The sequence below is a fragment of the Penicillium antarcticum genome (genome assembly GCF_028974205.1).
Source record: "Penicillium antarcticum strain IBT 31339 chromosome Unknown utg000009l_segment0_segment0, whole genome shotgun sequence".
NCBI classification, from domain to species: Eukaryota; Fungi; Ascomycota; class Eurotiomycetes; order Eurotiales; family Aspergillaceae; genus Penicillium; species Penicillium antarcticum.
The window spans coordinates 6455945-6476172 of NW_026695307.1; the positions used below are offsets into that span (position 1 = coordinate 6455945).

The following is a 20228-nucleotide window of genomic DNA, read 5'->3' on the forward strand; positions in this document are numbered from 1 at the left end:
GCCACGAGCAATGAAGCACTTCAGCCGGGACCGAAAAGTCCCTGGCCTGGAGGTTTTCTGACATGCCTAGCTTACTTGATCCGGTTCAAATATGATGGATTCTTGTGATCGGCGTGTGATGTTCTAATACCAGTTAAGGCATCAAAATGTTTCCTATTTTTCATATCTCGTCGCTTATCTTGTAAATCACGTAGCTGTACCTTGTACTGAAGTCCCTTACATGTGTGTTATGCCATGTCCTTCGACTGCTTATACTAAACTGTACTGTCTGTCATCATGACAGTGAATGATATACAGAGTGGGTTGAAATTTTCGTCATAATGTACAGCAGGCTGCATGCCCTAGTCCTATAGTGGATCCATCCTTATTTCTTGCCGAGTCTCTTCAAAGCCTCCTTGGCCATCAGACTGCCCTCTTCATAACCAATGCCATCAGCCAACGACTTAGCCTCGGTATACCGCTGCTTAGCAACCTGCGGCTTTTGCTGTAATTCCGCCAATTCACCCAGGTTATACGTAGCAACAACACAAGTAATATCACACTCCTCATCACGGACCGGAGGCTGGATATGCGCCGCAACATCAATGGCCTTCTGCGCCCACTGACGTGCAGCTTCGACAGTCTGGTCAACCGCAACGGGCTGCTGTGGCTGAGATTTCACAGGTAGTTGGGCATGTCCGACCATAGCAGTAGCGACATCATTCAAGAGCACGACCTGCTTGCAGGAAGGTGTATCACCCTCTGCATTGCGGATCAGGTCCAATGCACGGAGGTACAGCGGCATGGCAAGTTCAAAGCGCTCCTTGGCGATATAGGTATTGGCCAGATCAGCCAAAGCAGTAGCAATCTCAGTGAGATTTAGCCATGCCTCGCCATTTTCCTCACTGCCACTGCTCGAGCTGCCAACGGGAAGACCCAATCTCTGACGACGGTGCATCTCCTTTAGACAGAGCTCCACAGCAGCGACCTGCGCCTCCTCGGCCTTCTTATCTTCCTGGATATGGTCGCTGGAATACAACTCGCCAAGCTTCATCTGGATACCAATGACCTTCTTAAGTGCCTTGTCCCGCAGACGAACCTCAGTCTCAGCCCGCTCTTTCAAATCTTCCTCTGTCTCTTGCATGGCATCGGTATTGATCTGGACGTTCTCCGGAGCGATCTTCGCCTGCGTAGGCGCAAATTTGGGAGCAGCGTCCTTCACGGCTCCAACCCCAGCACCCTGCACACCCTCCATAGCCCGGCCCTTCTCGATCCAAATCAGAGTCTCGCTCTTGGTCCGCTCCAAAACATCAATAGCAGGCTTGAAAAGCCCAGCCTTCTCAAGCATCATAGCAACCTGAATCTTAATACCAAGCACCTCATCCGAGAACGGATGAACACCAAGCTCAGCCGCAATCCTCAACGCCTCCTTATACGCCTGCAGCGCCTTAGGCGGGTTGAGATCGATCTCAGTGTAGTACACAGCCGTGCGGAGCGCATCAGCCACCGGCGCCGGGAACTTGTGGTACTGCGGCGCGACGCGGGTCAATTCCACGTAGGAGATATATGCGAAGGAGATGGCGCCGCCGACTATGGAGGCTATTGCTAGCGGTAGGAGGATTGGGTTCTTGCGCCAGATTCCTTTTGATGCTTCGCGGTACTTGCGCCGGATCTTTTCTGCTGTGCTGAGGTGTCGTGCGCCGGCTATATTTGGGTTTGTGAGGGGTTTGGCATTGTTGATGCGTGGTTGGGCGGTTGGCCTTGTGTTGGTGTATACTGAGCGAGCTAGGCTTTGGCGTTGTGCTTGTAGGAGGGTTGCGGCGTGGGCGCTTGTGCGCCGTGATGCTGCGCGTAACATTGGGTTATATGGTGGTGGTTTGATTGTCGTGGAAATTTGAGTCGATGGGCTAGGATACAATGGATAGAATGTAGAGTGTGAATAGTTGAAGGGTCACTTCGGAGACGGAGCCCGCCCTCGTTTTTCTCCTGGTCCAAGCTCCGCTCCGCTATATGACGTCGCCTGGTCTACATCTGAGCTATTCACTCTCTATTGTTCTAACTTCAGTCAAGAATATCTCAAAATCATACCAGAAGAATAAACTGCCCCTACAGATAATGTGTGGGCGATACGCCCTGGGCGTAGTATGTGTAATCCTTCCATCTAGACATCGAGCTAACCATCCCAAGCGCTTGGCGTACATCCAGCAACGCATGCAAGAGCAAGGCATGCAGGTGGACGAAGCACCGGATGACGACGAAGTCAGAGAAACATACAATTTCGCACCGGGAAACTTTGGAGCCGTCTATCGTGCCGATATCCCTGACCAAGGGCGCTCCCATTTTGCCGACAATGAAGACCATAATCCAGACATGGAAAAGCCTAACGATGATCAAGATTCAAAGTCCAAGTCTGCAGATGAGAAGGCAATCCGGTACAAGCTCCAAAGCATGAAATGGGGCCTCATTCCTTTCTGGACGAAGCGCCAGCCAGATTATGGATCCATGATGCGCACGATCAACTGCCGCGATGACTCGCTGATCGAAGACCGTGGAATGTGGACAACCATGAAACGGCGCAAAAGATGCATCGTTATCTGCCAAGGCTTTTATGAATGGCTGAAGAAAGGACCCGGAGGCAAAGAAAAGGTGCCGCACTTTATCCGGCGCAAAGACGGGGAGCTAATGTGCTTCGCTGGACTTTGGGATTGCGTCTCCTACGAAGGTAAAGCATGGCTATGACTTGGGCAAGACCCAGACTGGGACTGACGTTAAAAAGGCTCGAATGAGAAGCTGTACACCTACACCGTTATCACGACCTCGTCCAACCCATACTTAAAGTTCTTGCATGAGCGAATGCCGGTTATACTCGACCCGGCGAGCGAGGGAATGAATAAATGGCTTGATCCCAACACAACGACTTGGTCAAGAGATCTGCAGTCTATACTCAGGCCATACGAGGGCGAGTTGGAGTGCTACCCTGTGCCCAAGGATGTTGGTAAGGTGGGAAACAACTCTCCGGACTTTATTGTGCCGGTCAACAGCAAGGAAAACAAGAGTAACATCGCGAACTTCTTTGATAATGCTAAGAAGAAGGAAGAGAAGCTCACGGCTACATCGGAGGCGTCTGAGACTGCTCTAAAGCAGGAGCCTGTTTCGCCAGAAGGGAAGGTTGCAAAAGAGGAGCGTCCTACCCATGATGATGAGTGGAGCGAGGATAACGCTCCAAAGCCATCGCCTGCTGTCAAGAGAGAGTATAGCCCAGGGAGCTCAGATCTTGCAGAGGAAAGCAAAAAGCAAAAGACGGACTCGAAGCCTAGAGGATCGTCGTCGCAGAAGAAAAAGCTGCGAAACGCTACCCATAACAGTCCTACGAAGAAGTCTAGTGAGGTGAAGGCAAAAGATGGCTCACAGCGGATTACGAATTTCTTCAAAAAGTAATGATACATGACATGAACTGAGTTATATTCCTTTATTTATCAATGATCCTCGTAACTAAGCCCCAGAGTGGAAAAACACGCGGAGAGATACAAATATACACCATGGATCACCAACAGAAGCCTCGGGCGTGATGGCAACTCGTACAGGGCTGCCAGTTGCTCGCTCTGGGCCAACCATTAAACCGCCAAATATGAGGGCTTTGGGGTGTTCGGTGAAAGGCCTTGGAGGATGGGGAAGGGAAAGGGGAGACATAATAAATGTTCACCATGGATCACCAGTAGAGGCCAAGGGCATAAGGGCAACTCGCACAGTGGCTGAAGCCGCCGCTGCTGCTGCTGCCGCAGATTGATCTAGGCCAACCATCAAACCATCAAGGAAATGCCTTGGGATCTTCAGAGACAGCCATCTAGATCCCACGTAGCCAACAGCCAACATCAGGCAAAGCCATCGGACCACGAATGTATGCTGCAGTGATTCTGTGAGCAGACCCAAGGAGCTAACCTGGAAGGCCCTTTCACACACTTGCACAGCACGGGAGGGGGGAAGGTTGATCTGGATCAAGTCATTTGGACCATGAAGGATGGAAACCTTGAGGTTTGCATAACAGTCCACGGGGGAGTCCCCCCAAAAAAAAGAAAATTGGAAAGAAGTTGAAGAAGAAAGAAAGAAAGAGAAGAAGGGAAGGTTGGAAAGTTGGGGGTATTTATACCCAGAGGGCAGGCGTCAAAAGTGAGAAGATCAACTCAGCTATCATTGGTCGATCTTGGGGTGTTTGCGTTTGAATGCGCTACGCCGTCATGTGTTTCTGGTGATTTTGAACTTCCCTTTGTATTCACCCCAACGTGAGGGAGTGCACGGCGTATTCCGACCTTGAAGCCATCCCTGGTGAACTCCTCCACATTGTAGATGTTACGATAACGATGAGGGTCATGTGAGATAGAACGTGAAGCTCGAGCAGAGGAGCTCAAATGACTGGATTTGGAATATTGTACATCAAAATCTGAATATGATTTTAAGAAGATTGTTTGGTCTCCAGCTCTTGTAGTCTCTTAACCAACTTCTCTCGGAGGAAAGGGCTCAACCCGAAGCTATGTCGCAAGTCAGCATCATATCATATACGGGTATCACCCACTGCTTCAAGAGTACCTACATTCCGTCTCGAGTCATCACCCGGTATGTACCTGTGATGCGTCAGCTTCGTGTGTCAAGTCTAATTTCTTTGCGAGCCATACCACTGGGCTGATAGTTGCCGTTGCCGTCAACGAACTGGCCATTCCCATCCACCTCAAGACTACCGAACATGTCCTCTGGCCTGCAAACTGTCAGTTGCCATCCCATACGAAGCGGTGATACCACTTGAGCACTAGACACATACCATGCAATACGTCCATAGTCAGGAGGCCGTCTGCTATCCGACACATGGATCCAACCACCACGGCCACCAGATCCAGCTCCGCCCTGGCCACTAGCACCACTGTTAGAATCACCGGCCTCCCCACGACGTCTCGTTCCTCGCCGACGATTGCCGGCCAATAACACGCCGCCTGAGTTCAGGTTCGCACCAGCCATGGAAACCATAACTTGAGCTTGGGACTGGGCATCGGGGTCTTCATGCGCATGCTCCGAGCATACCTCCTGGACTATTTCCAAGAACTTGGGGTTTTCCCTGAAGGAGTCTGTTGTCGGTGGCAGTTGACTGGACAGCCCAATGGCTAGGTCTGGGTTCACTGGCTCCGAGGGCAACAGTGATAATATGTGCGATCCTGCTGTCGGTCCAGCATTTGGAAACACGTACTACCAAGCTTTCAGCATTCGATCAGGCTAGGATAAGGCGCAACAAAGATCGCGTACAATGTACGGGTTTCCTTCTAGCGTGGAAACACAACGAAATCGAGTCCACTTGGGGAGACTCCGGGCCTGTTGGCCAATAACTCGTGCTGCAAACATGGTCACAGTGCTAGAATGGACTACTTGGTGACTTGCTTGATGTAAACTCAGGTTCGGAGCTGTCAAGCAATTGGATCATAGCTAGTAGAAACGGCAGGCGGTGGGGAAGGCGGTGGGAATGTGCTATGACGATGTGGGCAAACAGTGTAAACTCACATGATCGAGTCGTTCTTTGACGGCTGTCGGATTGCTTCAGGAAACATTCTTGTCTTGGTGTCGTCAATTGCTGTTTTCAACGGGAACGGGGGAGCTCTAGATGGACCAGGATACAGACTTGTCAATTCAATTTACTGTGTTGCCCTTGCGCATCTTTTCGACTGACACTCATTGGCGGCGCATTCAGAGATAACCCGACCCTGCGTTTTGTGCTTCGATCTATTTGATACCCTTTCTCACACAGAGTTGAATAATCTTGATTCATACCAACCTCACATTAATTCATACTACCACTTTTCTGGCCATGGCGACACCCTCAGCCAAGCCTGGCACAACGCCAACCCATCTCTCCTCACCTCACCCGACCTCGGCTCCTCTCTCTCGCTCAATCGCGCATAAATCGCCTTCCATAAGGACACCTACAGCCTCAGGGTCGCATGTGCAACATCCCAGCGTCTCTTCCCATCAATACTCTACACCTCTCGCCGTGACAAGTGGAGTCGACGACGCGGTCAATTTCAGCTCACCTTCAGCTCTTTTAGCACTCGGTGGATATACTGGGATCAGCCCGTCACCTGCAGTGCATGATGGTTTAGGGTCTGGCATGAACGATAGTGATATCCAGAATCTCGGCATGCAGGGCATTAAGCTTGGAGTCGCACGAGACAACGACGAAGAACAAAGGCATCGTATCGAGGGAGTCGTGCAACTTCTACGCGCGCGAGTTGCTGGAAGAGGCGTGTCTCGGGAAAGCGTCGAACGATTAAGTCGACTTGAAGGATTCGAATCGATTTGGGAAGACGATAACCTCAACATTGCTGGTAACTTTGTCGACCTGGAAATCGATTTCCACGCTGGACATGATGTCGCCAAGGACGTCAGTCTACGATATGCTACGCCAGAATACACAGAAGGCGTGCGGCGAGAGGAAGCTACTGCGGTGCTGAAACGTACACTCGCTCAAGATCCGGAGGATGCTTTGAGTGGAAACTGGAGATCACTTCAACGGTTCCATGAAAATTTACAGTGGCTTGCGAAACTTGATAAGCTAAGCCAAGAAGTCAACTGTTTCGAGGCACTGGAGAACCTCGAAGAGAACTTCAAGCGCATCTGGGTTGAAGAAGGGAAGAATGGGAAGCATGGTGGTGATTACCAGCATCTTTGCGCAGGTGTGATTGGCCGCCCCAGCATGCATAAGGGCACTCGAATTGGCCTCGGATTGGAATACTGGGTTGAACAGGCTAAGGTCTTGGATGCCAAGAAGCAACAGACTTCTCCAGATGCCATGGAGATTGACCGACAAGATTCGGCTTCAGATGATGAAATGGACGATCAACGCAGAGCGTGGACGGTCATGATTGAATGTGAAGAGGGATATCCTTCATTACGCATTTCAAAGGAGTGGGTTGGAGCAGAAGCCTTCACTGCAGGCGAAAGCAATGAGTCGCTACCTTCGAATGGTGCTGCGGGATCTGTGAATTGGCTTGATCCTCCACAGACTATGCGATTGACGCATGGGAACCATGATCCTATGGCCCTGGACTCTAGCATGCTCGAGTCATCACCACCCAATCGCCGTTTCGTCGCTAAGCTTGAGCCCGGGCTCGATGTTCCAATTCTTGCAGCGTCCGAGATCTACCGCCATCTTGGTATGCAGCTACCACAGGAATATAAGATCGTGACCTACGACATGTTGTTGGTTTCAGAAGGGTCGGCGTTGTCGTCTCCAGATTCATCCCCCCAAATCGGCCGCAGGAAGCGACGAACTTCAGTGTCTGCTGTTGACTCCAAGGGCGAGTCATGCACAAAGCACCACAACTACACATTCCAAGCTTTCGAGTCTGTTGCAGGTCGAACTATCCGCGATCTGCCATTCTCTCATCCCCGGCAGCTTGCAGACATTCTTCCGGTATGTGCTTTCGTCTGATGTTCTCAGCTCTATACTAACAAAGTTCAGATTCTCCGGCAGTATGCTTTGCTAGCCAACTTAATTCGGAAGACCTTCCACCTCCCTTCCAACGAAACCGACAATACACCTCAGCCTCTCAAGACAAACACCAAAAACCCTTCACCGTCCGATAGCCTCCACGATCTCTTTGCCGGTCAGGATGGACTCGTTGTCCTAAGCAACAACGATCCAAATGAAAACCGCCTGAACCTTCTTCTGGGAATGAATGACAAATACAAAAATGAGTCCGGCCATTTGACAATTTCCACCAAAGAAAAAAGTCCACAGCAACTTTCCATGACCGACGTCAAAGTAGACGTCACATTACGCACTCAACTTGGCCAAGCACCCGCCCTCATGCTGCTGATCACAGAACCTCAGCACCAACAAGTATTCAAGCAGATTTCCATTTGTTTCGAGGTGGGGCTCAATGGTCACATTTCGGTGGTTGAGACCGCCGGTTTATCGAAGGAGAACGGCGCCGATACTGAAATGCAAGGGGCTGATAGTTCTGATTCTGGCGTGCAGGATGTGCACAAGAAGATAACTAGAGTGCTGGAGGTCTCTCAGGACTTGGGGATTCTGGTCGAGTGGGTACTGCGTTGGTTGCAGCAGCGGGCTGGTAGTGCATGAGAGGGTCTAATGCTACTTTGAGATACTCGAGATATCTTTACATACCCAGATTTAGATCAACTTTTCTCAAATCCCATCATTGAATTGCTTATATAGTTCTTAGTCATTAGGCAATCGTGGTATAAGTTACTGGGTGAAGCTTATTGATTGCGTAAAGCATGTTGATTGTTTAGGAAAGCCGACCTGTAACGCTCCCCCGGTCCAAGCACGATCACTTTCCTTCCAGAAGCACAGCCACGCATACTCCACCCACATTAAACACGTGGAAATTGGTTTCCCGTGAGGCCTATTTGTGACCTGGATGCCTGCTTAGATCTCCAGGAACTGTATATCCACGAATTAACACTCTACCTTACCCAAATCAAATATATATTACCTAAATCCATCATCCAACAGACAATTCCCAACGGTAAAACTGCAGCGCCAATGCAAGAACACCCAAATAGACACTCCTACATACCCCAAGACCGTTTCAAAGTCGATCAGATAAATCGAGACCCTAAGACGAATGCGGGGTCGCGGACCGTGCCTATAGATGTGCGTCATATCCAACGCAGAAGGTTGCATACATCTAGCCAAGCAGGACTACCATTGGATATATGACCGCATAGGTCAGGTGAAAACCGGGCAGAGTATGTAGGCGCGTTGATGAGTGGTTGATTCACGATTCAACAGGCCCATTTACATCGTCCCTGAACGGTTGGGCATCAGAAGGGACAACTGGAATGGGGGAATAGGTCTCGATCGGAGATTCTGTTTTCACGTTTTGTTTTGTTTTGTTTTATTTATTTCATTTTATTGTCTATTTCATTCCATTATGTTTAGTTGCTACGGCCTATACGGAGATGTGCTACGGCACCGGGCCGGGACCGGTTGTTAAATATTTGATGTGTATTACCGGAACCTGTGCAAGGGATATCATGCCAGTGCCATACAGTACTGTCTGTTTAATGTATGAGTCACATACAGTGAAAACTCGTAACTATCAAACATATGAGCGCTTATCAGAGCCATTCATTTAAAAGCCCTAAATAGTAGGTATGCCCCTCAGTTGTATGGAGCTATGTATGTCATAGTGCGACTAGTACACAAGAACAAGGAATGGAATCACGTTCTGCCCCTCTTTCCTTTTTTTCGACACTATTCAGAGAGGTTTTCTGTATTTTTGTATTTTTGCTGGAAACCTAGTCAGTGTGCGGGATTTATCAGGTCAATCATAACCTTCAAGTGCATATGTGCCGCTGACTAGGAGTTCGAGATGTCAAAATAAAGTCTTGGCGCATGACTCTACAACTGAAATAGGTGCCTGATCTGTATAATACATGGACGAGCCTGAAGATCCAATGTATGTGTCATGTTTACAATACTCACATTCCAATGAGGGATTTTGCAGCATTCTGTATAGACTGCAGATCAGGGACTCGGCCATGGTCTTTGAAACAGACTGAACAAATAGGAAGAATTCAATTACGTGAATATCAGTTGCATCTGAGAATTTCAGTCAGCGCGGTTAGTCACTTGGCATTCGGGCCAATGAGGGGGAAGCGATAAGAATGGACGATCTATGGCTGATATTGCTTTTTCTTTGTGTGTGGCTTTGATGCATTTCCACTAGACTTGCACTTGACTTGGAACTGGACTGACTGATCTGAAACTGAAACTATGGAGTACACTGAGGAGACTTGTTATACTTAGAGACACAGCCCCCGGGCTTGACTGACTAAGCCCCGACTCCGGATGTCTCATCTATTAATACACCCAGACCCTCTCTGACTTTTCTCGCTAATAGTTCGGAGCAATAGCCCACGAAAACGAAAACCTGGAGAAGAGCTTAGACAGGGCTGAAGATCGGAACATCAGCCACTCACTGTGATTCCTGAAACTCCCGAATTCCTACGGAGAAAATACGGGGGAGAGATCTAGTCGCCACTCTCCATCTGGAGAATCCCTGTCACTAAAAATTCAATATCAAAAATGAAAGACCCTTACCTAACGTACAAAAGACAAGCCGGACGCGTGACTCCTACAATACATAATCAAAACTCAACAGATGAATAACATAATCCCCAAGAGCCGGGCAGTCGAATCATTTCCTTATCCATGGCCGACACCGGGGCAGTGCCAGCAGGTATGATTGGTGAATCACCGGGGGTTTCGAGAACGTTTTGCCACGGATTTCCCCACCGGAGCGATTCTGAGTGATCGATCCCAGTTGCGGCGTGGCTGGCTTCTCCATTCACAATGGGGAAGGCGGAGCTGTTGTATTACACTGGTATGTGTCCCGGTCAGACATCGCGGTACCTGTCTATCCTATCTGGATTCACCATGTACTTGTACAGGTATACATGTACCCTCTGATCTATAATGCAGGAACAGAGACTATCATCAGCTAACTCATGTATGTACTTTGTCGGGCGCGTTCTAGACATCTCGATAGCGAATTGCGCCATTATCATTTGGCCATAGCTCCGGCGCGGAGGACTTAGCCGGTGCATCCACACCGAGTTTTGATGGGTTCGCGACGCGCGCGTGATCAAATATATTCAATCAAATAACATATCGACTGTATTGATTAGATATTATAGATCAAATGATTTAGATCATATTGCTTTTGGGATAGGGTAAGGCCACTTGCATGCACATTGACTGCAGCTGATATCCGTCGGCCCTGTACTGCAAGTGGTACCGATGTGCCACCAGTTCCCTGTCGGATATCTCGACAGTGCGTATGTATTAGTAGTATACTAGTATAGTCCGGTGGCACTGTAGACGTATTTTTATACCCTATACGACATTTCATATCTGTATATCAGGGGCTGAAGCGATAAGACTTATACGGAGTATGACCGGGAAGAAGGCCGGATAAGCCAGAAGTGGGATGGCCTGTCTATATTAGCTCTATACGATACTATCGAGCCCTGTGATCCCAGTTCACCTCGTTATCGGCCCAACGGGAGTGAAGGGATTGATCATACTCTTGGGGGCGATTACAAGGCCTGGGTGCTGATTGGATTTGGGGGTTATCATGAACACTGGTCAGGGCATGATCAAGCGCATGGTTCGTATTTGATACCCCTGTGCGGAGATAAAAAGTCTGGAGAAACACATTATACTTCACATGTCTACACACTCTAGGCTAGACCCTTGAAATTGGAGAAAACCAAAATGATCAACGTAGATCAGTCGGCGGAGACCGGGCCTTCCAAGTATCAGAGTCTGGATGATGCGACGATGATGACACGGAAGCGAGTGGCGTTGAACATGAACAGGCGTTTCCCTCGGCTGTTTCGATTAAGCAAAAATGAGTCTGAAAATGAGCAGGCAAAAAGGGATGAAAGTCACTAAAAATGCCATAAAAAAGATGAGCTATTTACAGCGAGAGAGATTAAAATAGCGTGAGGCCTTTTTCCGTCGGGCTTCGGTACACGTAATGTACATTGGTTCGTATCGAGAGGGGCGTACAATACCAATACCAGGCTAATCCACTTTCGGAGTGGCTGATCCGCGCCTTCCTCTTCCCATTTTTTCACAATTTAAATCTTTATCGTCCCTTAAAACCTCCATCTCTCCCCTCCTTCTTTCTCCATCCACTTTTGCTTCGTTTCTTCTGTTTCCTTCCTTCGGGAATCCTTTGAAAAAAACACAAAAATCCATCTTTGCTCTTTCGAGCTCAAAATTGTTTTTAACACACATACATACACCCATATTCACTATGGTTCGTGTCTCTGCTCTATGACTCAGAATCTGAGAACCCCAGACTAACCTTCTCTAGGCTGCTGAATCTTCAACTGTCGTCTCCAACACGGAGAATGTGCGTTTGATTCTTGATTGATTGGATTTCCGCAATGGCCTTAGAGCCAGCGAGGAAAGACATATACTGACTTGACATGGGGATGAATAGCTCATGAAGTACATGAACCTTGACCAGCGTGGTCGTGTTCAGGCTGAATACGTTTGGATTGACTCGTGCGGTGGCACTCGCTCCAAGACAAAGGTATGACTCTATTTTACCCCCAATGTACCCCACTGTCCCCCACTGTTATCTTCCCCTCGTCTTATCGAGGCCATTCACACATCACGTGAGTTCCCACTAACAACCGCGCAGACTCTGTCCAAGCCCGTGACGAGTGTTGACGAGCTCCCCGAGTGGAACTTCGACGGTTCCTCCACCGCCCAGGCCCCCGGTGACAACTCCGATGTCTACCTCCGCCCCGTTGCTTTCTACCCTGACCCCTTCCGCCAGGGTGACAACATCCTTGTCCTCTGTGAGACCTGGGATTCCGATGGAAGCCCCAACAAATACAACTACCGTCATGATGCCAACCGTCTGATGGAGACCAATGCCCACGAGGGCTTCTGGTTCGGCCTGGAGCAGGAATACACCCTCCTCGGTACCGATGGATGGCCTTACGGCTGGCCCCGTGGCGGTTTCCCCGGTGCTCAGGGTCCCTACTACTGTGGTGTTGGTACCGGCAAGGTCTACTGCCGTGACATCGTCGAGGCTCACTACCGTGCTTGCTTGTACGCCGGTATCAACATCTCCGGTATCAATGCTGAGGTTATGCCCTCCCAGTGGGAGTACCAGGTTGGCCCCTGTGCCGGCATTGAGAGTAAGTGCAATTGCATCCTTGAACATATATTATCTCAGACTAACAAAATCAGTGGGTGACCACCTTTGGATGTCCCGTTTCCTCCTCCACCGTGTCGCCGAAGAGTTCGGTGTCCGCATCTCCTTCGAGCCCAAGCCCATCAAGGGTGAGTGGAACGGTGCCGGTCTCCACACCAACGTTTCCACCAACGGTACCCGTGCCGATGGTGGTATGAAGGTCATCGAGGCCGCCATGAAGAAGCTTGAGACCCGTCACGTTGAGCACATTGCCGTCTACGGTGAGGGCAACGAGGAGCGTCTCACCGGTCGCCACGAGACCGGTAACATCGACAAGTTCTCTTACGGTGTTGCCGACCGTGGTGGTTCCATCCGTATCCCCCGCCAGTGCGCCAAGGACGGCAAGGGTTACTTCGAGGACCGTCGCCCCGCCTCCAACGCTGATCCTTACCAGATCACCGGTATCATCGTCGAGACTCTGTGTGGTGGCCTCTAGATGGATACGAATCATTTGGTCTTAGCGCTCCGATACCCTTCGGCGTCAACCTGGGAGTCGGTCCAGAGCCTGACTCTGACGTGAGGGAGCTTCCCATAGATGTTCCGTGTTTCTCTCTCTTCCTGTGTGCCTATCCTATCTTTCCCGGTATGAGTGCCTCTTGCGTTACTCTACCACTCCCTCGTTGCACTAGCCGCCCTCACTTTTTTTTTGTTTCTCTCTTGACTACCCAATATTGGGTAATGTGACACGTACAATAGCATAGAATATTTATGGATGGGAAAATCAGACCATCGTATTGAGAGATATCATTTTGATATCATTCCTCTGGAGAATCGACAACTAATTCCTGACATGTGTGCACTGATCTTCCAGAGTAATCCAATACATTGTAGTAAACCCGACAAGCCTAGATCTGGCCATTTGTTAGATCTGACAGATGATTAGATCTTGAACTTAATCTTGTCTGACATGGAGTGTCCAATGACTATCAATCTACTATCACAGTAGAACGGCTGAGCATCATATGGAAGGAAGATTGCATAATGCTATTGAACAAGAGACAGACAAAGTAGGGCTATAACTTAATATAAGAAACTTGAATTAATATCATTGATGACAGTGAATCTCTTCCAAGAAACAACCATCTTATTGAACCCATCCATCCGTCTATACTCTATTTTTTAAAGCCACATAATGAACCACACATTACCTCGTAACCATACCAACCACAACCGACCCTAAGCCACCCCCCTGAACCCAAACCTCTTGAACCTCCTCCCAAGCCCATCCAACCCCCTCTGCCGAACCTCCCTCCGTCCAGCCCCATCAACAACCTCCCCATCCGCACCATTACTCTCATTTTTATACCGCCCATCAACCACCCTCAACAAAACCTCCATAATAACAGCAGCAAGAATACTCCCAATCAAAATCCCAACCATAACAAGATTGCTCTTGCGATACTTCTGCCTACCAGGCGCCTCATAATCACTCTTCCATCCAGAATAAAGCGCATAAGTAGTGAGGATGGATCCCAGATTCCCGAGACCGGACACAACAGCGGACGCAGCAGCAACCCCGACCTCGCCGTGCCGTGGTTGGAAGATTTCCGTCGTCCAGGTCATTGTTATTGGCACTGTGGGGCCGAGACCAAAGCCGACGATTAACAGGCCGCCGTAGCGTGGCCATGGGTTTGCGTCGCTGCCCGCGTAGCTTGTTAGGAGTAGCCCGAGGATTTGGAGGAGGACGGGGAGTGAGAAGAAGATTGCGCGGTGGCGGTGGAAGCGGTCTGAGAGGGGGTTACCAAGAGGATTGCTATTAGGTCCATCTGGAGTGTCTGTTAGCGGGGGATGTTTGTAACGACAAACTTGTAACGACAAGCTGGCGAAGGTGGATGGGATGGGCTAAACATACAATCCAAATGGGCGCCGTCAGAAGACTCAAATCAACCCCGCTCAACGTCGGATTAATGGCCTGAATAATCAAATTCGCATAAAGCTGCACGCCAATACCAACACCCACAACACCGAAATACATGACGAGTAACGGCCACAGACGCCAGTCGGCAAATACCCGTCCTAGATCCCGCAATGTCCAAGCAGGCGAATGATAGACGCGCTTCATATCGTGGTAATGAACGCGCGCATCACTACCGCTGAGTGCAGGCGAGGACCGCGGAATCCAGCTTAGGATCTTGGGACGTGGGGGTAGGGTCTCGTCTGGTGGTGTTGGTCTGTCTGGGAGCCACCAGAGTAGGGCGAAGCCTAGGGCTACGGTTATCACGCCGTAGACTAGGAACATCCATTGGAAGCCGACTAGACCGTGCATCCCGTCCATTTTTTGGAAGCCTGCTGACACCAATCCGACGACTGCGGCTGACACTTGCGAGGCTGTGAAGTATTGGCCTATTCTCTTGCCGATTCGGCTGGGTGGGTAGAAGAGGGTTAGGTAGTAGGTCATTCCGGGCCACATGCCTGCTGTTACTATTCCCAGGAGAAGGCGGAGGAGGCTGTTTTGTATTAGACTGAGCATTGAATGGAGATCATGGGTGGGAGGCGTACTAGAAACTCCAGGCTGCTTTCATGGCCGCTAGACAGGATCCGATGAGACCTACGCTGATGACGATCCGGCTCATCCACACGTGTGGACTAAGTCGGGTCATTATCAGGTTTGAAGGGAGGTCGAAGACAACGTAGCAGACGTAGAACAGGGCTAAACCTGTTGAGATTTGGTGGGGGGTTAGGTGGAGGACGTCTGCTAGGTCGTGGCCTGCGTCTTCGTTCATTGTCTGAGCCAATCCTACGTTTGAGCGAATGGCTGAGCAGAGGAAGTAGAGGACCCAGAATGCGGAGATGATGCGTCGGTCCAGCTTTCTGTTGCCATGTCAGATTTGGTATTTATTCGCTGTTGGTGGACTTACCTGTAGATGCGTTCGATGTTGGCTATGTGTTGCTCGCCGGATTCAATGTCTTCCGGGGCTATTTGGCCTTGCGGTGTCTCTAGTTGCTCAGAGACATCATGAGATGCTGGTTCCTTGTCGCTGTGTGAGACGACCTGTGCTTCGCTCATTTTGGCGTGATTATTATTGTATAGTTTTCGGATCTCTGATAAGAATTCACGCCAGTGCTGGCTAGAGGCAGTGTCGATAAATTGACATCAAGTGCCCAGTATATACCGAGAGTCAATATTCGCCTGCAGATTCTGAGTCAGTGGAGTTCATAATCTTATTCCTTTCCCTCGGAAGCTAAACCGTGCAAGGCGAGAGTAGCCGCGTTACCGAGGTCATAGATCCCGTAGTCACACGAGAAGAAAAATCGCGAATACATACCTCTCTAGACTTCTCTAGATCTAATTCAACCTCTGTACAGAGTCTGTATATATTGACGGGAGAAAGGAAGCGGAGAAAGACTCGCCCGTTTGCGGATCTGATAAAGTCGAGAGGGGAATCTTGGCGGAGAAAAAAGACACAGACCTCCGATCGGCACCTGCAGCAAAGCACTACTCTAGGCCCAGTATAAAACAACCAGGTTTATACCGCGTGACTCACAGCAGAGAACATCCGAGAGAAAGAAGATGTTGAGCCGTTGAGGGTCGGAAAACCCTGCCGCTTCCCAACGCGACGTTCACCGAGGATAACCTTATTTTCTCCGTTTCCACTTCCTTTTTTTTTTTTTTTGCACTTTAGTTCTAGATACAGACTAACTGTATATCCTCATCTTCTCTTTTCCTCGGAGTTGCCCCTTGCAGAGATCGTCCCTATCAGAATGTTGGACACGCGACTCTCATGTGGAATGCCGCAGGATGATGACACTCTATGGAAAATAGCCTCGGTGAATGAATTATACACCGATGCCTTTTTTTGAATGCCAAGTTGCTTAGCTTCTTCAGGGTTGTCATTTCCAATGCTCGTCGATCGCCGATTTCGGGCATATCACGTGTCTGCATATCAGACAGGGTGTGAAGTAATGCAACTAAGTAAGCCGGTGACAATTATATCGGTGCTGTTTGACAATTATAGACGTAATCGCCCAGCCGGAGAAGGAAAAGAAGAAATAGAGATTGTCATCGAAATGTCAACCGCTTAAACATCAAAGGTCCTAGAGTCCTCTCTTTCTGCATAAACGCTATCAAACATTGCCAGAATGAACCAGTCAGCATGCTCAAAGTTTCCAGCATAGATAGCTGCGGAGCCCTTGCCAGTAATTCCCCAAGCCCCTCCACCAGGGCAATTTCGTCATCGCAGAGGGCCAGCTGGTCCGGTCCAAAGTCGGTGAAGTTATTGCAACATCAAAACCAAGCCAAACCATTCTATCGGGGAGATATCTTGATGGTGAACGCCCACTTTGTGTATTTCCTCAAGGCCTCCAATCGCCCGGGGATAGAGCGTTTCGGAGTAGTTCACGCACTTTAAGTTCTCAACATCTGAAAGGGATTCAAGCAATATCGCGCTAGACTGGAACTTGTCATGGGCGAAATGTTGAAAAGCAGGATGGAAGGCAGCTGCATTCACTTGATTGATAAAGCCGTAGAATTTGCGTGCAAAGTTGCTCTCGCAGGCACCAGCAGTGACTAGCTTCTTATATGCATTGTATTTGCTGCGAAATCGATTCAAATCACGACCTTGCTCGGTATCGCCCTTGTCGTGGCAAAGCCTCAATATTCTGTCACATTTCGAGTTCCCATGTGAATTCCAAACTCCAAACAAAGACAATTCAGATCAAATTTCATCTCCCTGAGCCTGCCGACTTGATTGAATTTACCGACAAGCCTCTTTTTGTAAAACGGCCGAATTGATGTCTTTCGACGGTATCAAGCCAGAGAACCACAGGAATCTTGAAATTTCGCAGGAGACTGAGGAGATCAGGCATGGCGAGCGGTAATCTCATTGAGAGCTATGTTTACTCATTGAGAGTATGACACACAATCTCTGAAGCCCAGAATCTGTAGAGGCGAATGTCGCTGGGCCCGATGTGCGAATATTCACATCGGCCGTCACTCTTGCCAAGCATTGTGACGGTAAGAGCAAGACCAATCAACGAAAATGCTAACTCAAAGGCAGCAACAAAGTTGCCTCAGATGAGGGTTAATTGAGCGGCCGGATACATTGGGGCGGGAGGGTACAGACATCAGGATCTCACCAGGGAACAAGGGGCCTTAGGCGAGGATGATGAACACCGGCGAAGGCAAGAAGCATGAAAAGGGATACAGGTGTTGTCAGAAGCTTTTAAGCAAACCCCTATGCCACCCATGGCGGTGAAGAAAAGTGCAATCAACTGTGCTGCCCGAAGTCGTTGCCGTTGGTCACGGGGGCCTCGAGCCCTAAGCCATGAGCCGCGCTGGGCCAAATATCCTTCAATAGCCCAATCCATGCCAAATGAGAAGGCAGATCCACAGGTGACTAGCCTAAATCAACCATAGCTTCCCAAAGATATCGTATCCGGATCTTGGACAAACTAAAAAAGCGGCTCGAGTCCATGCCAAGCACAACAGCCTCGTATTGCCAGCAACTGCGACCGCCACCAAATATCTCCTCTCCAAAGCCCCCCAAATACCCCAATGGAACACATCCTGAATACGAAGAGTCCGGGTGATTTCTCGCATGGACATTTGATATGTGATTGAGCCGCAGGGGCACGGGAGGCGCGGCTGGCATATAAAGCCATCCCCGTCCTCGACCAGATCACAGTGCCCCAAGGAAGCAGACAGGGACCGATACGGAGAGCCTTGGCATTCCATAACTAGCACAAAACCAGACCCTCCTACAACCCAAAATGAAGAGCCTGATTCTACCCACCCTCCTGCTCTTGAGCAGCTTGAGTACAGCAGCAAACCTCCAAGACGAACCCCAACTCTTCTCCAATGTCTCTGTCGACCTCGCCTCCGAGAGAACCCTCTCAACTCGAGATCTAGGACTAGGGTCCGACTTCAACATCCTTAACGCTCGCGCCGGTGATTGCCGCATCGGCTACAGCGAATGCCCAAACGACACAGACTACTGCTGCCAGACCGGCAAAACATGCTGCAGCGGCACCAGCTACTGCGCCAGTCCAGGTGCAGTCTGTTGCGCAGATTACGGGACCTGTCGTGAAGGATGGAAATGTTGCACTGGGACAGGTTGTGCGCCTATTGGTGGAGAATGTTGTAGTGGAGGTTATTATTGTCCGGCTGGGAAGCATTGTCGGATCTGGAAGGGCGAGAATGTTTGTTGTCCTTCTACTGGCTGTATTGGGGAGTTTGATACTGGCAGTGATGAGGATATTGTCGGGGGAGCTGAGGCTACCGAGACGGCGACTGAGACGGCGACTATTACCAGTGTTTATACCGCGCCGACGATTACGGCTACGGCTCTTGATTATGAATACTATTATACGACTATCTATTGGTATGTCTGGTTTCAGATTCGAGGCTGATGGGTTGGGAGATCGTTTGCTGACAATGTTTTAGGACGTATTGGTTCTACTTCTGGACGTCCATCTCGCCTTATACTGTCCGGACGGTTACTTCTACTAGCACGACTACGACTACTGTCTGGTCGGTGTATATGACGGACAGTGATGAAGCGACTTCCTCGCTGAGGTCTAAGTCTTCGAGTTATTCGTTCTCTGTGCCGTATTGGGCCACGTCTTTGAGTAGTTCGTCGGAGCCTGTCACTATTTCGACAGCTGATCCTACCCCGAGTGCCACTTCTGGCCCATCGGGTGACGATACTGGTGGCAACTCTGCCTCGGATATCACATCTACGTTCGGTGATTCTGCACCTCTTGTCAGTGTTAGTACCACTGGAGTCATGGCTGCTGTCCTGGCTGCTGCTATTGGCGGGTTGGCCTTTGGATTGTGAATTTATTCAAGGGATATGCCTTTGAAAGGAATGTCTGTATCGCACTGTGGTCTGTCGAATGCGAGCACATGCGAGTTTTGCCTTTGATACCTTTAATTTTGAATTTACTATCCTGGAAATGGACCCTAGTGTTTGAATTGTCCCTCGTGTCTGTCCATGCTCGAAAAGGTATACCAGCTCCACTAATCATCGTAAAAAAACATGAATTTATGCATGTATCTTTCCTTTTGTCAAAAAAAAAAATAAAAATAAAAAAAAATAAAAGACAAAGCTAGAAAAAGCATGGTGTTGACCATTGTCCTCAATACCTCTGCCTCCCACTTTCTTCGTTCTCATTCCTAGGTACTATCCTGATTTTTATCTTTTCCCGCTAAATGTTCACTAGTTCTAGGAAGGTACCTGCGATAAGCTTGATCTCTCACAGTGCTAGATCTGCTTTTTCTTCTCCGAATAAAACACACCAATATCTGTCCATGGATCGGTGCGATACCAAGACAGGATCTGCCTTTCGGAATATATACCGAGAGTAATGGACAGGTGGTTAATTTTCCTTTTTGTATCACTATACACATAAAGGAAGAAAAAATGCAATTCTTGAATTGAAGAAGAAGCAAATGTAGCTTCCAGGGTACACATATGCCCCATTTTGCAAATATCAGCCCTGAGTATGGGATGTGGCCTACTA

General features: G+C 49.2%; 8 protein-coding genes across 8 annotated transcripts; 5 read left to right on the top strand and 3 right to left on the bottom strand.

The window, feature by feature from the left end:
* Positions 1 to 364: 364 nt before the first annotated feature.
* Positions 365 to 1837, bottom strand: N7508_010781 (TPR domain protein; the record flags this gene model as incomplete). The annotated part of the gene is made up of 1 exon (XM_058468841.1): positions 365 to 1837. One exon carries the CDS (start codon positions 1835 to 1837, stop codon positions 365 to 367), a length of 1473 nt encoding a protein of 490 aa, XP_058316687.1.
* A 257-nt stretch (positions 1838 to 2094) lies between these two features.
* N7508_010782 (SOS response-associated peptidase) lies at positions 2095 to 3417 on the top strand (the record flags this gene model as incomplete). Its single annotated transcript, XM_058468842.1, has 3 exons — positions 2095 to 2121; positions 2167 to 2701; positions 2756 to 3417. The coding sequence occupies 3 exons, from the start codon at positions 2095 to 2097 to the stop codon at positions 3415 to 3417; spliced, it is 1224 nt and encodes a 407-aa protein (XP_058316688.1).
* A 1012-nt stretch (positions 3418 to 4429) lies between these two features.
* On the bottom strand, positions 4430 to 5364 carry N7508_010783 (uncharacterized protein; the record flags this gene model as incomplete). The annotated part of the gene is made up of 5 exons (XM_058468843.1): positions 4430 to 4505; positions 4568 to 4598; positions 4650 to 4729; positions 4793 to 5211; positions 5269 to 5364. The coding sequence occupies 5 exons, from the start codon at positions 5362 to 5364 to the stop codon at positions 4430 to 4432; spliced, it is 702 nt and encodes a 233-aa protein (XP_058316689.1).
* Positions 5365 to 5824: 460 nt separating this feature from the next.
* Positions 5825 to 8101, top strand: N7508_010784 (RNA polymerase II mediator complex middle subunit MED1; the record flags this gene model as incomplete). The annotated part of the gene is made up of 2 exons (XM_058468844.1): positions 5825 to 7429; positions 7478 to 8101. The coding sequence occupies 2 exons, from the start codon at positions 5825 to 5827 to the stop codon at positions 8099 to 8101; spliced, it is 2229 nt and encodes a 742-aa protein (XP_058316690.1).
* A 3678-nt stretch (positions 8102 to 11779) lies between these two features.
* On the top strand, positions 11780 to 13339 carry glnA (glutamate--ammonia ligase). Its single transcript, XM_058468845.1, has 5 exons — positions 11780 to 11816; positions 11874 to 11912; positions 12003 to 12095; positions 12207 to 12711; positions 12764 to 13339. Exons 1-5 carry the CDS (start codon positions 11814 to 11816, stop codon positions 13201 to 13203), a joined length of 1080 nt encoding a protein of 359 aa, XP_058316691.1. The 5' UTR covers positions 11780 to 11813; the 3' UTR covers positions 13204 to 13339.
* A 604-nt stretch (positions 13340 to 13943) lies between these two features.
* N7508_010786 (putative MFS transporter) lies at positions 13944 to 15774 on the bottom strand (the record flags this gene model as incomplete). Its single annotated transcript, XM_058468846.1, has 4 exons — positions 13944 to 14533; positions 14574 to 15214; positions 15267 to 15578; positions 15626 to 15774. The coding sequence occupies 4 exons, from the start codon at positions 15772 to 15774 to the stop codon at positions 13944 to 13946; spliced, it is 1692 nt and encodes a 563-aa protein (XP_058316692.1).
* Positions 15775 to 17498: 1724 nt separating this feature from the next.
* Positions 17499 to 17792, top strand: N7508_010787 (uncharacterized protein; the record flags this gene model as incomplete). The annotated part of the gene is made up of 3 exons (XM_058468847.1): positions 17499 to 17581; positions 17639 to 17721; positions 17761 to 17792. The coding sequence occupies 3 exons, from the start codon at positions 17499 to 17501 to the stop codon at positions 17790 to 17792; spliced, it is 198 nt and encodes a 65-aa protein (XP_058316693.1).
* A 684-nt stretch (positions 17793 to 18476) lies between these two features.
* On the top strand, positions 18477 to 19543 carry N7508_010788 (uncharacterized protein; the record flags this gene model as incomplete). Its single annotated transcript, XM_058468848.1, has 2 exons — positions 18477 to 19087; positions 19150 to 19543. The coding sequence occupies 2 exons, from the start codon at positions 18477 to 18479 to the stop codon at positions 19541 to 19543; spliced, it is 1005 nt and encodes a 334-aa protein (XP_058316694.1).
* Positions 19544 to 20228: the final 685 nt, after the last annotated feature.

Coding starts and splice junctions, on each gene's coding strand:
- glnA (XM_058468845.1), top strand. Junction 11,913..12,002: donor TCGTCTCCAACACGGAGAAT/GTGCGTTTGATT, acceptor GGGGATGAATAG/CTCATGAAGTACATGAACCT. Junction 12,096..12,206: donor GCACTCGCTCCAAGACAAAG/GTATGACTCTAT, acceptor ACAACCGCGCAG/ACTCTGTCCAAGCCCGTGAC.